This window comes from Scatophagus argus, chromosome 5 (assembly GCF_020382885.2).
Source record: "Scatophagus argus isolate fScaArg1 chromosome 5, fScaArg1.pri, whole genome shotgun sequence".
NCBI lineage: Eukaryota > Metazoa > Chordata > Actinopteri > Scatophagidae > Scatophagus > Scatophagus argus.
Genome location: NC_058497.1, coordinates 7283279 through 7298076, shown reverse-complemented (window position 1 = coordinate 7298076; position 14798 = coordinate 7283279). Strand labels below are relative to the sequence as shown.

Genomic DNA, 14798 nt, shown 5'->3' with positions numbered 1-14798 from the left:
TGCAGCGCCCGGGGAGCAGTGGGGGTTAGGTACCTTGCTCAAGGGTACCTCAGGCATGGACACCGATACGGGGAATCGAACCAGCGATCCACCGGTTACGGGTCCGACACCCAGTGTTCCCTTTATTTTTTTGAGCAGTATATACCAATTAGGTAGGGTAATCATCACCTCAGCCTGTAGGACGACAGTGATCTTCACAGGGTTGTAGTGAACAGGACTTACGGCATTGTCACTGACGGTTGTTAAGAGAGTCACTGATGCATCCCCCAGATTTGGCTCATCTTCATCATCCTGTTAGAATCAAACATAAACTGTTAACTAATTACATCCAATAAAACACAATACACACCAAGGGTGTGGCAAAGAAAGAAATTTACATCTGTCTTGAAAAATGTGCGTAACAAAACTTATAACCCATTTTCATTAACTTTATGCAGGATTAATGGTATTTGTTCTTTAGTAAAATTATTAAAAACAACAGTGACCATCAAGCAAACAATCAAGGTGTCAAAACATCTTATCAAAAGGACAACACGTGAAAATTAGCACTTAGTATTAGCATACATTAGAGATTTTTGCAAAATCACCTGTTCATTATGGACTTTTAGAATGTCAGCCAATGCATGTGCGGTCTTTCCAGTTTTGGAAGCCTTCTGTCGAAAGAGTGTCATCAAGCGAAGAATATGACGGTCAAGCTCGCTGTACTGTAGGGCAGGTTCTGGTTAGTTATTTGGCGGAACTCTGCGTACACCTAAAAAATTTAAAAGGACGGAAAAGTAACAGTTACACAATTTGATACAAATGACTGCCAAAGGAAAGACAAGTCAAACAGTTTGATTCATCTTACCTCAGATTCAATACAAAGAGCAGGCCAGAGGCTCAAGAACTCTTTCACAGGAGGGCAGGACATCACTATGGGAACTAAATGAAGAATACACATTTGTGAATAGACTGTACATTTATGAATGGCTGGGATATGCACAAGGTGACAGAATGTAAAATTGGAGCCGCTGATATTTCAGACCACAACACGATACATGTAACCACACATATTAATAACAGACATTAAAACACAACTTGGAGACTGAACAGTGGCATACTGAACACTAAAGTAATAATTGAGGAAATCAGAAAGGAAATAAAAAGATGTATCGAAGAAAATGCTAGAGATTAAATGAACCCGACTGTCCTATGGGACACTTTAAAGGCTGCAATTAGAGGAAAATTAATAGCCATGACATCACATCAAAAGAAGTTGAAACAAGCGGCTTATCTTGATCTGATAGAAAAATTAAAAAACCTGGAAATAAAATATCAAAACACCCAAAATATTTAACTCCTACAGGAAATGAAGACCACAAAAGGGGAAATAGACAAAATTCTGAGAGGAGAGATAGAGAAAAAACAGGAATATCATGAAGCTGGTCCCAAAGCTACTAGACTACTAGCGAGACGTATTAGAAAACAACAGGCACTAAATATAATACACAAAATCCAGGCAGGCCAACTAAAATACAATGCTGCAGAAATAGACAAAATATTTAAAGACTACTACAAAAACCTGTATACACGAATACCCTCATCTAATGAGGACGCAAAGAGACAGTTCCTGAACTCACTCCATTTGCCATCTGTTGGAGAATTACAAAACAATGACCTCACAGCTCCTATAACACCTGAGGAAATATCCAAAGCTATAACCAAGCTTGAAGCGAATAAAACCCCTGGAGGAGACGGATTCCCATCAGAGTGGTATAGAACTTTTAAGGAGGAATTGATACCTCTTCTCACACACAAGGAAGCAATCATATCAGTAATTTCCAAAGAAGGAAAAGACACAGAATATTCACTTTTAGACCAATATCAGTTCTAAATGTGAATTACAAGATATATACGTCTATCATAGCACAAAGATATGAGAAATTTATAAATGATCTAATTGATGAAAACAAGATAGCATCAGGAGGACCACCCAGATAATTAACACAATACAAATGAATAAAAACAGCGCTGTTCTGCTGAGTCTCGATGCTGAAAAAGCCCTTGATAGTGTAAATTGGGACTTCTTATAGTTAGTACTGGAACGACTCAGATTTAATAAAGACTCAATTAATTGTATCAAAACTATCTAAATCCAGCAGCTACAGCCAGAATAAAAGTTAACGGGAGCCTAACGGAAAGAATAACATTAGGAAGAGGTACGCGACAGGGATGTTGCTTGTCCCCGCTCCTCTTTGCTATATATATTGAGCCATTAGCACAGGCAATCAGACAGAGTGAGGAAATAAAAGGGATTAATATGAATGGACAGGAACATATAATAAGTCTATTTACGGATGATATTATGATATACCTGGACAGCCCTAACAAGACCTTGGCTTAACTGATGCATCTTATAAATAATTTTGGTGAATACATGTACGAAATAAATGTTAAGAACTTGACCTTTAATTATACCCCATCCCCACAAATCAAGAAAATTTACCAATTAAAATGGCAATCAAAAACTGTCAAATATACTTTAGCAGATAACACTTTAGCAGAACAGCTCACCCACGCTTATAAAGCAAATCATGACCAGATCCATCTTCAAATTAGTAGAGACATAGAAAGATGGTCTACCCTGCCATTAGATCTTAACTCAAGAATCAAAGTGATAAAAAGAAATATCCTCCCTAGACTATTATAATTTTTTCAATGTCAATATCAATATTATATTATTATATATCAATGTCAATATTAGGATTCCACAAGAAAAGTTCAAAATCTGGGATAAAATGATCTCCAGATTTATATGGAACGGCAAAAAACCACGGATAAAATATCGTACACTACAATTAGAAAAAGACAAAGGAGGTATGGCACTTCCCAATTTGAAAGATTATTACCGTGCAGCACAACTCAGACCAGTAGTCAAGTGGTGCGACAAAGGCTATACTGCAAAGTGGAAAGACATTGAGGACGGTGGTTTCTGTCAGTGCATGGTCACATGTTTACAATTCTCCTCTACTACACTAATGTATCTCGCATGGCACCGGACACACACGCACATTGACAACGCCAAACTAAGCTAGCTGTCACACTGCCAGCCCACAAAAGGCCCGCTTTTCTAACCCCAATATGAATAATTCAGTTTCATCATATGATGGAGAAGTCCTGTGTAGGTGTCCGGCATCACCCCCCACCTCAACATGCAGAAACATGACTTCATGAATTTGCTTGACAATTAACAACAAAATGTCTTGGAGAAATAATTTTTAAAAAAATCACAGCCAACTTGTCTCGACTTTATCCTTTGGACACAGCACGATGAATATTCGTTGGCACCGTAACAACCAATGCAACTAATGACGTACCTAAATTGTCTTGTTAGCTTGCTAACACTGTTAGCTGTGTGGCTAACTTGGTTCAACCTCTCTAACTTCGAAAACACGTCGAAACCAAGAAACACGTAACGTGATGAGTTAATCGTAAATTCGTCTTGAAAAAAGCAAATACTTACTGTTACACAACTTTGACTGACAGGTGAAATCTGTGATGGTTGATCTACGTCTGCTCTCCTGCATCAGATACCTGTCCGTCTCCCTTCAGTGACATTCACGGTCTGTAGCCCGAGCGGGATTTTTGGACTGAGACGGTTAGAAGAGGAAGTGCACGTAAAACTTCTAAATAAAATCACGTTCCGGTGAAAGCAATTTTATCCGTGAATACAGCACACTGTTTCAACATGCCTTTATTAAACGCCTGACTTTTTGTAGAATCTGTTACTGATTATTTCGTCAGCAAAAAAAGATGTTATATCTGTGGTATAATATTGATGATTATTAGTAATACCACACTGAAAATTAAAATGTACATTGCAAGCTCATTTATTCTGTCAAAATAAGATAAAACTTACGTTGTTACTCAGAAATTCTGATTTTAGTAAACTCAAAAAACATGGAAAATTCTACTGACATTCATCATTAATTTTTCAGTGCTGGAAATGTTACAGAATGAAAAGTAAGATGCTGTATTCAATTACAGTGTGAAACAACACTTTGCGCTTAAAATTAATATTAACGTGACATGTTAAACTGATTTCTGAAAAATCACTTTTTCTGAAACAACTTCTGTCGTTTTGATTTATTCACCATCAGATTTGTGTTTGATGCAGCTGCGTTGCTGTTTGTAACAGACCTTTTCTAACAGATTATCATGTGAGGAAGAGCACAGGTTTAATTAATAACAGGAACGATAGCTACAGTTCATCGAGGTTCCCACTTCCATCCCACTTCTACCTTTGATCTGTGCATGTTGGCTCAGTGACACGATGACTGCAACATCGTTAGTGTTATTAGTCCCACCTGTGATGAGGCAAATGTTCTCTTTTCATTTACTCAGAAGTGATCTGATCTCATCTTTGCTTCGTTACTTTGAGCTCTGAGTGCTTGTGCTGTTACTCTTTAAATCTCAGAGACGGTGATGTGTGATTGACTTCAGTCACAGCTGTGAGTTCACTCTCCAACAACAACGTACATGTGTATCAGGACTCTTCTGTCTGCAGGATGTCCAGAGAGAAACACATGAAAATGATCAGAGACTGAATGATAATGGAAAGAGCTTCTATAAGCATTTTCTGTAGAATTAAAATTTTTTTTAATGAAATTATGTTCAGGTGAATTAGAATTAAAAAATGATCACACTTATTACCATAAACATATTCAAATTTGAATGCTGACAAGGTAAATAATGGATATTTGATATATGAATTTTTCAGTTTTACAGAAAGTCCTCATCAGTGTGCAGTAGTGCAGGGTTTTATCTGGATATACAGAAATTACAGCAAGCCTCAGGAATATAAGAACTTCCAAAGCAAATAAAGCAGAAAACTTGTGGTTATATCCTCACATTGACTTGCACAAATGTGATAAGCATTTTAGTTCAATAGTCTTGGAAGGTGATGACTCAAACAGGAAGTCTTTTGACACAGGTCAGGTGTGTGTGAGATCACCACACGCTGCCTGTCAGTCTGGAGGAGATGAAGTATTTCCTGTTTAGATGATCTAACAACGGCAGACGTTCTGTTTACAGTTTCCAGGTAGCTGCTGACTGTAACAGTGATGTCATCTGTCATGCAGTGGAGCCTCAGGGATCATCAGCAAGAAACAGAAAAACAATGTGGTGATATTTTACATCCTCCAAACTCTGTCACACTGAGAAACAGCTCTTAGCAGGGACTCATTTTAATTATTTATGGGTGACAAATCATTTGATTAATTTAATCATCACAAATCATTTAATTAATGCTTCATTTTGTAAGCTATTTCAAAATGAGAATGACCCAAGAGGTTAAAAGTGAACCCAGACAAAAGCTTTGATTTCCTCTCTGTTGTGAAAACAAGTCTGTCAGTACAGAACATAACACAACCTACAGATGTACAAACAGCAGCTGATGAGACATGATTCCAGTTATTTATCTGTTGCCTTCTGAGGACAGACATCCAGCATCCAGCAGCACGTCAGCCAATCATTAAAAGACTGCAATTATTTCCAAATTTATTTCATTCTAGTGAAAGAAATGTGATGGCCTTATTTTATATGGTTTTAATGAAATATAGATAGTATAGTACAGAAGATACAGATAGTAGCCATCATTGCAGTAAGAGCAGCTGAACCGTTAAGGCTCAACCATACATGTTTGAGTGTGTCCTGTTTTTAAAACGTGTGTGTTGTCTGTGACAACATATAGTCCCATCTCATTTCAACTTCCTGCTGTGTAAATTCTGTTTAATTTCACAGGTTGTATTTCAGTGACGCTGACTCTACATTTTGTTCTCAACACATCCAATCAAATCTTTGTCTGCATGTTTGTGTGTTTGTTTTCACTGACGATGACTAAACCATGAGCAGGACAATGATCAATGTATCAGTACCATGGAAGCTTGAATGAGATGTTGGTCAAGCTGACATTGATTTTTGACATTGATCACAGTTTGGTCACCTCTGGAGTTACTTTATAGAGACAAAAGTATTGGGACCCACCCCTGAAACGAAATCCCTGTCTAAATACTTTTGTCAATATGGCGTATATATTTATCGAGTCATAGGCTGCTGTTGTTTTGCTGAAGGGAGGACAGTCACATGGGCATTATATTAACTTTTCACTGCAGTTTCACAATGTCCACATCTGCAGAATATGTGACTCCCTCTTTTTCTGAATGAGGGTATTGGAAAAGCACATCATCTTTATCAAAGGCAAACACCATATAAATAAGATGGGGCTGGCTGTTTCAACGCTGCATGTGTGGACATGCAAGTGAACTGTAGCAGTTCACCGACGCAGCCTGTGTGACCTGCTTGTTACAAGGTGACACACAGAGAGGCAGAAGGTTTGATCACATTAAATAACGAAAATAAGTTATGAATACAGATGAAACATTTCAACAGTCCTGCTCCCACCTTGAAAACCCTTCATTACATTCATGTGACAGCTTTAGTGCGATGTCACAGGTGCTGAAAAGACTTCCTACAAAGGATTAACCTGTGCATCCTCAGTCATAGCTCCTCCAATAAACCTCCTATCTGCTTGCTTATCTCAAGATGATTTTGTGAGACATCCTTCAGGACAGAGGAGACAGGAAGGCACAGTATAAAGAAATGAGAAGAGCCCTCTGTGTCTCCTCATGAGGATTGTCTCTATGCACCATGGGTTACAGTGACTGCAGTGAGTCCACACACACACGGAGCACCATCCTGCTGTTTCTGTTGATGATAATATCACTGAGTCAGTTTCAGAGCTGTCATAGGACTGTCTGTACAAGAAGCTGTGGGTGTGTGTGTGTGTGTGTGTGTGTGTGTGTGTGTGTGCGCGTGTATCCCGCCACAAAAACACAAAAATGAGGAGCTTATTTGACACCAAATTATTACCAATCACTGTTATTAATTTAATTACTAGCTAATATCTTTGTCCCCTATTTTAATATGTATTGACTTGATCTACAGCATGATTAGAAATAAAAAATTGGAATCTTTTTACGTCTATTCACTTTGCTTCAAAATATTCAGTTAATAATGTTTTCCAAGTGGTCTGTCCGTTTGAGTTCATGCTGACTACAACAGAATGTAATCCTGTCATATTTTAGTGATCTGCATCTCCTTGCAGCGATTGTTGACACAACTTGACACTACAGACCATGATTATGGTGTTTGATTATCATGTTACTGTGGCTCAGTGGCCCTTGAGACTGTTATGTAGTGAGAAAATGGGACGGAAACTGACTGTGTCCACAGTATTCCTCCTGTGCTTCCTTCTCTGTGTCTGGATACTTTAAGTCTGCACTGAGGATGAATGTTGCAATGAATAGTGCTGTTAGAAACTGATAGTGGCTGATTTTTTTTGTTTGTTTGTTTGTTTGTTTTGTCTATCTCACATTCATTAAAATCAGATTTCAGACAGTAAAGACTGTAAACTTTGATGAAATAACATTTTCATTCAGCAAGCTTAAAAATCAGAAACAGAGAAGGACAAGAGTTCATCTGGCTGGGCTGAAGTTTAAACTTCTGTCTGTCTGCTATGATGGTGCACAGATTTGTAAAAATGTTAAAGACTGTACTGCTTTTTACCTTATGTGCTGTTTCTTCATCCTGAACCCTCATCTCTGCATCTTGAAACACAACTATGTCTGATATAAAAAGTGGCTGCAGTGTGTTTGAAGGTCTAAATGTTAGTTTGTGTATATGTTCAAGCTGTGAGTCGGCCCCACTGCTCCTCTCAGGACCGTCTTTTCTTGATGCAGTTTTGAAGGGTGGACGATGAACTAAAAAGGTTTTTTTTCTGTCACTGAATCATTCCAGTCCTCCCAGCTTCCTTCTTCATCAGACTGTGTTGACTTTGACCAGTTGCTGCTTGTTTGTGTTACTTCACCGCGTGCTGTGACAGCCATATGGTTAGTTTGGTTCAGCTGCTTTTGTGGCAAAACCCAAAGATCATATATAATAACAGCTGCACAGCAGAACCAGTTTTCAGAAAGCTAAACAAGTGTGTGCACAAGGTCCTGTGTTTCCTTCTGTAGGTGGTCTCAAGTCAAAGGAGATGCAGGCAGCAGCACTGCAGCAGGTTGTCGTGATTCAGTAGACGAGGTCAGGTTTGGCCCTGCTGTGACTTTTTAAATGTTGGTCAAGATGCCAATTTAATTCTTCACAACAGTGTGGCTCATGCATAACAAGCTGCTGTATGAATGCAAAGCAGTCTGTAGTGGGAGAGCCATCTCATAGAAGAAGACTGATGTGTGTTTCTGCTCCGAAACACTGCTGTGTGATGGGAGGGATATCGCGTGATTGAATGGATGTACATTTTAAAACAAGCACATGTGAAGTTGAGTACCTGAGCAAGTGAACAGGTAAACATTCTGACAGCGTGCTCTCACACACAGCATCTGTATTATGTTACGTTCATTCACATTTTTATGGCTTTACATCAGTGACAGCCGTTGTTCTATGTTCATTCGTCCATATTATGTCTGTCGGATTCTCGTCAATACGATTTCTCAGGAAAATCGGATTTCTTCAAATTTGTCACTTTGATTTACTGAACTCATAAATGGTGGACGGACTCACCGTTATGTCGACCACAGGTTTCTTATAAGCCGTTTGTAACGCTCAATATGTGCATGCCTGGCCGTCGCCATCTCTGCAGTGTATGACTTCTCTTAACCCCTGGCAAGTCCAAATATGGGTAGTCAGGTGGAGCGTTGGAGCAGCTGACACAAGCTGGTTTATGAAATCTACTCACACAGCTCGAAGCTATGAAGCTAGCTAAGGCTAACAAGCTAGGCTGTTGCTGTGCTTACACCATATCCTGTATAATAAATAGGTTCAAATGTTTCACACAAATTTAATTTGTTATACAATAACTTGTTGTCACAGAAACCTGGCCCGGGTAGTGTAATATTTTGAAGTATCCAAGGTGTGTTCTGGGCGTCGAAATAATTGTATTAACACACATTTTGAAAGATCATGAAAGCTACTGTAATAATTGTTAGAAACACATGCAATGCCAACATGAAGGAATTTTAACAGAACATGACCTGCTGATCCCAGACCTGTAAGAAAGAGTCCTCAAATCATAATATTTCCATGTAAATGTCAGTTTATTGTCAGGCTGCAGCAGAAGAAATCTTATCTTCTGAAACTTATGTCAGCCTTCACTCTCCCTGTTTTTCATTATGAAGCACAAAGTAATCACCTGCAGTAGATCTACACATTTAACTCTACTGCATTCATTTGACAGCAATAGTTACTGGAGTGTAAGACCATACATATTAAGTACTCAGAGTATATAAGATAGTATTAGCTTCATTCTAACCATATTAGCTTCAAATATTATTTATCAGTGCGGGCCCACCAACATTACCTCCTAACTTTGATGCAGGAATATCTCATGACACTTTCCAAACGGAGCAGGTCCAGACCAAACTCTTTAAATTAGTCATTAATACAGAAAGTATGACACGATGTTTGGTGAAAGAGTTCACATCTTTCCAGAGTGTGAGAAGAAAGAGGCATTGGTGTATGTAAGAATTTTCATCATTATCGCATCAGCATAATACCTTTTATGAGAGTATTTAGGTGCCTGTCCAAACATTTACTAAATCACCAGCAAACTGTGACTTATGTCATTTATTTATATTTTTGAAGCACAGTTTAATGTAAAATACTGAAGTTTTAAGGCAAAGTAGTTTCTGTTCCATCCAGACGATGGCGATGTTTTGTTGGGTGGAATGTGCAGTTTTATGTGAACCATGGATGTTGCTGCATCTCTTCCAGGGTAGCGCGGTTGTCCGGGTCTGCCGTCAAACAGATCTTCACCAAATCCAGGCAGTCTGTGAAGAGAGAGGACAGACATGAATTGAAAAAAGTGTCAGCTGGAGTGACCTTTTGGAACATCCATCCATCCATCCATCCATTTTCTATACCGCTTATCCGTCAGGGCCGCGGGGAAACTGGAGCCTATCCCAGCTGACTACGGGCGAAAGACAGACAACCACACACTCTCAGACTCACACCTAGGGGCAATGTAGAGCAGCCAATTAACCTAATGTGCATGTTTTTGGTATTGTGGGAGGAAGCCGGAGTACCCGGAGAAAACCCACGCAGGCACAGGGAGAACATGCAAACTCCACATAGAAGGGCCCAGACCAGGATTCGAACCTGGTCTGGGCCCTCTTGCTATGAGGCGACAGTGCTAACCACTGCACCACCGTGCCGCCACCTTTTGGAACATGGATGGAAAAAGCTTGCACATTGTCAGTACCAAAACCTAGAACTGTTTTGAAACCAGCATTGTCTTACCTTGGGACACTTTGAGCTCATTTAACCCACTCATGAATGCAGTTTGGTTCCTAAGAAACTTCTGGGTGTTAACCAATGCTTTTGCATCTAGCAGGTCATAAAGTAGCATGCCCAGCTGCCAGACTGTGGTGGGACGGGCCTTGTATTCCTTCTCTGTGTAAAACTCTGGCGGGGCGTACTCAAGGGTTCCTGTCAATACAGAGAAAGAGGCAGAAATAAAACAAAGATGAGGAGTAAGTTTTAAACAAAAACACCACACTCGAGATCTACAAAGGCATGATGAGCAGGAGTAGAAACCAGATGTCGTACCAGAGTAGCCGTTGTAAGGTTCACTTTTCTCCAAGCAGCCACAGCCAAAGTCTATGATGCGCACTCGAGGGACATCAGAACCAGTTTCCAGAAGGATATTGTCTGCTTTGATATCCCGATGGAACACTTTCTGAGAGTGCATTTGAATGGCTGCATCCACCAGCTGTTTCATGATGTTCTGAGATAGAGATAAGGAGAAACAGACTCATTTAGAATTATTTGAAGCAGGGAATGCTGGGTGATACTTTCTAATTTGACATTGTCGCAGCTTTCAGACCAAAATGTCGCTCAAAGGCCAGTTCAGTGCATTTGAGAGAACTGACCTGAGAACACCAATGATACCAGAAAGAGCAAATGCGACAGTGTGTGGGCAATAAAGGTATTTTCAAACAGAATGTAAAACCACAACTACACATAAAATTAGTAAGAGAAGAGTAAACCCAAATTTGTATTCTGCAGTTGCATAAAGTTAGGCAAAAACTTGAGAAAAAAACTTTATGACACGCTGAAACTTTATGACGCCAATGTTTGAATGTACAGGCACAAGACAAATATGAGGGGAGAGCAACGTGTATATTGACTTTTTGTGGAGCTACTCCACTCTGACTGCAAATAAATAATCAACATTTCCAAATAGTGTATTCATTAATAATTAAGCCAGTAAATCGTTTTCAGCCAGTAGTTTTGTTATTTTTTTGTTTTAGTTGAGACTCAGTGCAGCTTTAGGGTAACACCATACACTGACACAGAAACATGCTCCAACCAGCTTCAGTACCTTAGCCTGGGCTTCCGACATGTAACAATTATTCTCATCCAGGTGGGTCCATAGGTCCACAGAGGGGACTGGTCTCTCCATGACCAGGACAAGCTCGTGGTCCAGGTCATACCAGTCTAATAATGTAGTGGCTGCATATTTCCCCACTGACTCTGGTCCACCTGCCGCTGTTTTCATGAGGAGCACCTCAGTGGGCACTTTGTGTGTCTCCCCATTTATGACCTAAAGGAGAAAGTATACAGAACAAATGTGTGTTTTAATCATTGACTGTATTTAATGATGGATGACATGACAGCTTCTCAGAAGTGAAGCCAAAACATCTCAACTGCTTCTTTGAAGCTGACTGCTGTATCATGTTTAGTTTGGTTTTAATCATTTTAGGGGTAAAAGGCCCCAGTTGAGAGCTGAGTACTATCAAATAATTAATTGGGCGAGTGTATGGCCAGGAACACCTTCTCAAATGGCCTATTTTGTGAAATGATTCTATCTTTTTAATATACCGTAAGCTTTTATGGCATTCAGTGTAGACAGCAGTGTAAGAATTTCACTGTGCAGGGAAACCTGTTTCCTTACTGTACATATGACAATAAATGCTTTGAATCTTGAATCTGAATCTGAAGGTGCAGACTCTGGCTCCACATGACATTGCCATCACAAGATGGCAGAGCTCCTGTCCAGGATATTTTAGCTTAATTTTTGTCTACTGGGTACGCGAAGATGTGTCATCCATCTTTATACATGAGGGTAATGGTGTTAATAGATGGGCGCCTGTGCGCGCATTGAACACCAAAGTAATGGGAAAGTGAGAAAAAAAATCAAGGATGTTTTAAGAGTTAATACTGAGACATCAGTTCAAATCACTCACAGCCAGTTGAACCTTCACTTTAGCTTGGGGGATGTGTTTGATCGCCACCTACAGGACAGAATCATCAGTATTTTTGTTAGTTCAGAGAGTTCAGAGAGACAGTGTTTGTATGTATGAGTTGAGAATAGGAACATAATACTTACTGGTAAATAATCAGCTTTTCTAGTCCCAGCATAAACTGAACCAAAGCCTCCTTCTCCCAGCCTGTTAAGCTGCAGGTACTTGGCTTCAAACTCTGGAACACACACAAACACAAACACAGATTCATGTTTTATGATAGTTATGAGGAGCATCTTACCACAACAGCTGTGTCCAGATGTTGTGGTTGAAATCAGTGATTGTTAGCCTCTGGGTTAGTGAATTCTTCTATGTTATGCATCATTCTGATAATATTCTTCATTTGTTAATTCAAAACATCTGGTTTCTTTTAATGGCAGTTTCAAATAACAAAAAATATACTGACATTTTTGGAAATAGGATTACATGGTCTCATTAGTTAAAATGTTTTATGTTGTTTGTTGAACTGGTGCAAAAATCAAAAAGTCAAAAGAACAAGTGGTCATCTGATTTTCTTCTGCACTATTAGCTTACCTCTGCTTGCAGTCTCTGAGTTGGATATGATCCAGTTTTTGGGAGTAGACAAGTTATTGGAGGTCGAAGAGCTTTTGGAGCTCTCCGATGTCCTGGGAGTGTCTACTGCTAGCCGCAGGTCAACACTGGTCTCCTCCTCAGACACTTTGCTGGGTTCAGCAGTGTTGGTGTTGGTGTCAGTGCTTCCAACCCTCTGCTTCTTACTGGGGGACTCTCTTTGGAAGCTGGACTTTCTTTTGGTCCCCTGAGTCAGCACAGCCTCTGCTGACCCCTTGATGGGGTTGCTGGCAGTCTTTCGTTTTTTTCTCTGCATTTCCAGATCTGTGCAGGCCTTCCTTTTCTTGGTCACAACCTTACATTGGTCGCCACCGTTGTCTTTGGAGGTGCTGGCCATGCTCTCTACAAATAAGACAAATCTTATCTGATGATTGACAGTTTCTAAGAGTGAATTTCAGGTCTGTGACATAAACTTTTTTGAGCACAATTCTGTATTATATTTTTACAGCAGTAGTTACTAAAATCTGCAGGTGAAGACCATACGTATTAAGTAGTCAAGAGTAGACAAAATAATATCAGCTTTGATATTAAAATGCTGCTGATATATAAAGTAACAATGATAATATGTAATGAGTACTTTGTTTATCTGCAGGTACATTTAGCTTTTTATTCTTTTTTTTCTTTTATTTGCATAAAATTTTGAATGCAAATTATTTTCCGTGTTAATCTGATATTTTTACTAAAGTTACACTTGTTACTGCCTTTTCACACACACTTTACCACAAAGTCATGTTCACACACAATAGCAAAAACTCCTTTAACAATCTCATCATGAAGTTTGAATGCTGTAGCTGGTTATAGCTGTTACTGCTGGTTTAAATAATATCCCAAATAATTTTCCAGACACATACAAAAGTCTGTATCTTGAAACACAAAAGAATAAGGAGGGTTGCTGCACTAGAATCAATCTTAAAATGTAGAAATACTTGAAATAAAATTAGTTGCATGGGAGTTCTTTCAATTTAATTAACATATTTTCATGTATTTGTTGACGTCTTAACTTGTATTAATCAAAATATACTGAACTACAGTCAAAATGATTTCATAGGAAGGTTTTTTGTAATCCGTGAACTGCAGCTGCAGCTGTTTGAGAGTTTCACACTCACCTGAATTGCTCTTCTTGTCCCAGGAATGAAGAGTCTTTAACGTGTTCGTGAATGTGTTATTCTGTAAACGCTCTCAAGGAGAAAATACGTTTGTCTGAATATCCAGAAGCTGTGCTCAACTGCTTACCTGCTGAACTACTGACTGTTAGTTAATGTAGAACCTGTCTGTGTCTTTGTTCTAAGACCCTTGATGCCTTTAATGTGTCGAGTTCCATTCCATGACATCGCTACTAGAACACAGGCTGAAATTACCATAGTGACCTGGAATAAAATAATAATAATATTAAAGTACTTTAAACAAATGGCCATGAAACACAAAATAGTCAAAGTCCAAAAGCTGAAAAGATTATACAGTGTCATCAGGGGAACCCAAAGACAAAGTTTTGTTTTCACTCTTTTCTTTTCACTGTTAGTTTATTTTTGCACACAAACCATTTGAAACAAAGACATAATTTCAGCATTTATTCATTTTGACTCTGCATTTGTTGATCAGTTTATTTTTTTGGCCATTTGGTACAGCTAATGTCGTGTCCCCAGTGAGTATTAAACAGAAGACATTGGAAATGGATTTGTGGATTGAAATGAGTTTATTTGCAAAGAAACTAAACAAGCCAGAAAACTGTCATATTTATACAGGACAAAGGTCCTATGATCTGAAACAATGACACAACACTTAAAACTGAGAGTAATCCTCTTCAGAGCATTACATGCATGTCTGGACAGTCCTGGCCCGACAAGTCTACACGAACATTCACTCAGAATC

The 14798-nt window shown here is 39.1% G+C and overlaps 1 protein-coding gene across 1 annotated transcript; it reads right to left on the bottom strand.

The window, feature by feature from the left end:
- Window positions 1–9532: 9532 nt before the first annotated feature.
- LOC124059136 (serine/threonine-protein kinase pim-2-like) lies at window positions 9533–12062 on the bottom strand. Its single transcript, XM_046388917.1, has 5 exons — window positions 12045–12062; window positions 11417–11638; window positions 10642–10819; window positions 10333–10521; window positions 9533–9863 (listed from the first exon to the last, which is right to left on the bottom strand). The coding sequence occupies exons 1-5, from the start codon at window positions 12060–12062 to the stop codon at window positions 9772–9774; spliced, it is 699 nt and encodes a 232-aa protein (XP_046244873.1). The 3' UTR covers window positions 9533–9771.
- Window positions 12063–14798: the final 2736 nt, after the last annotated feature.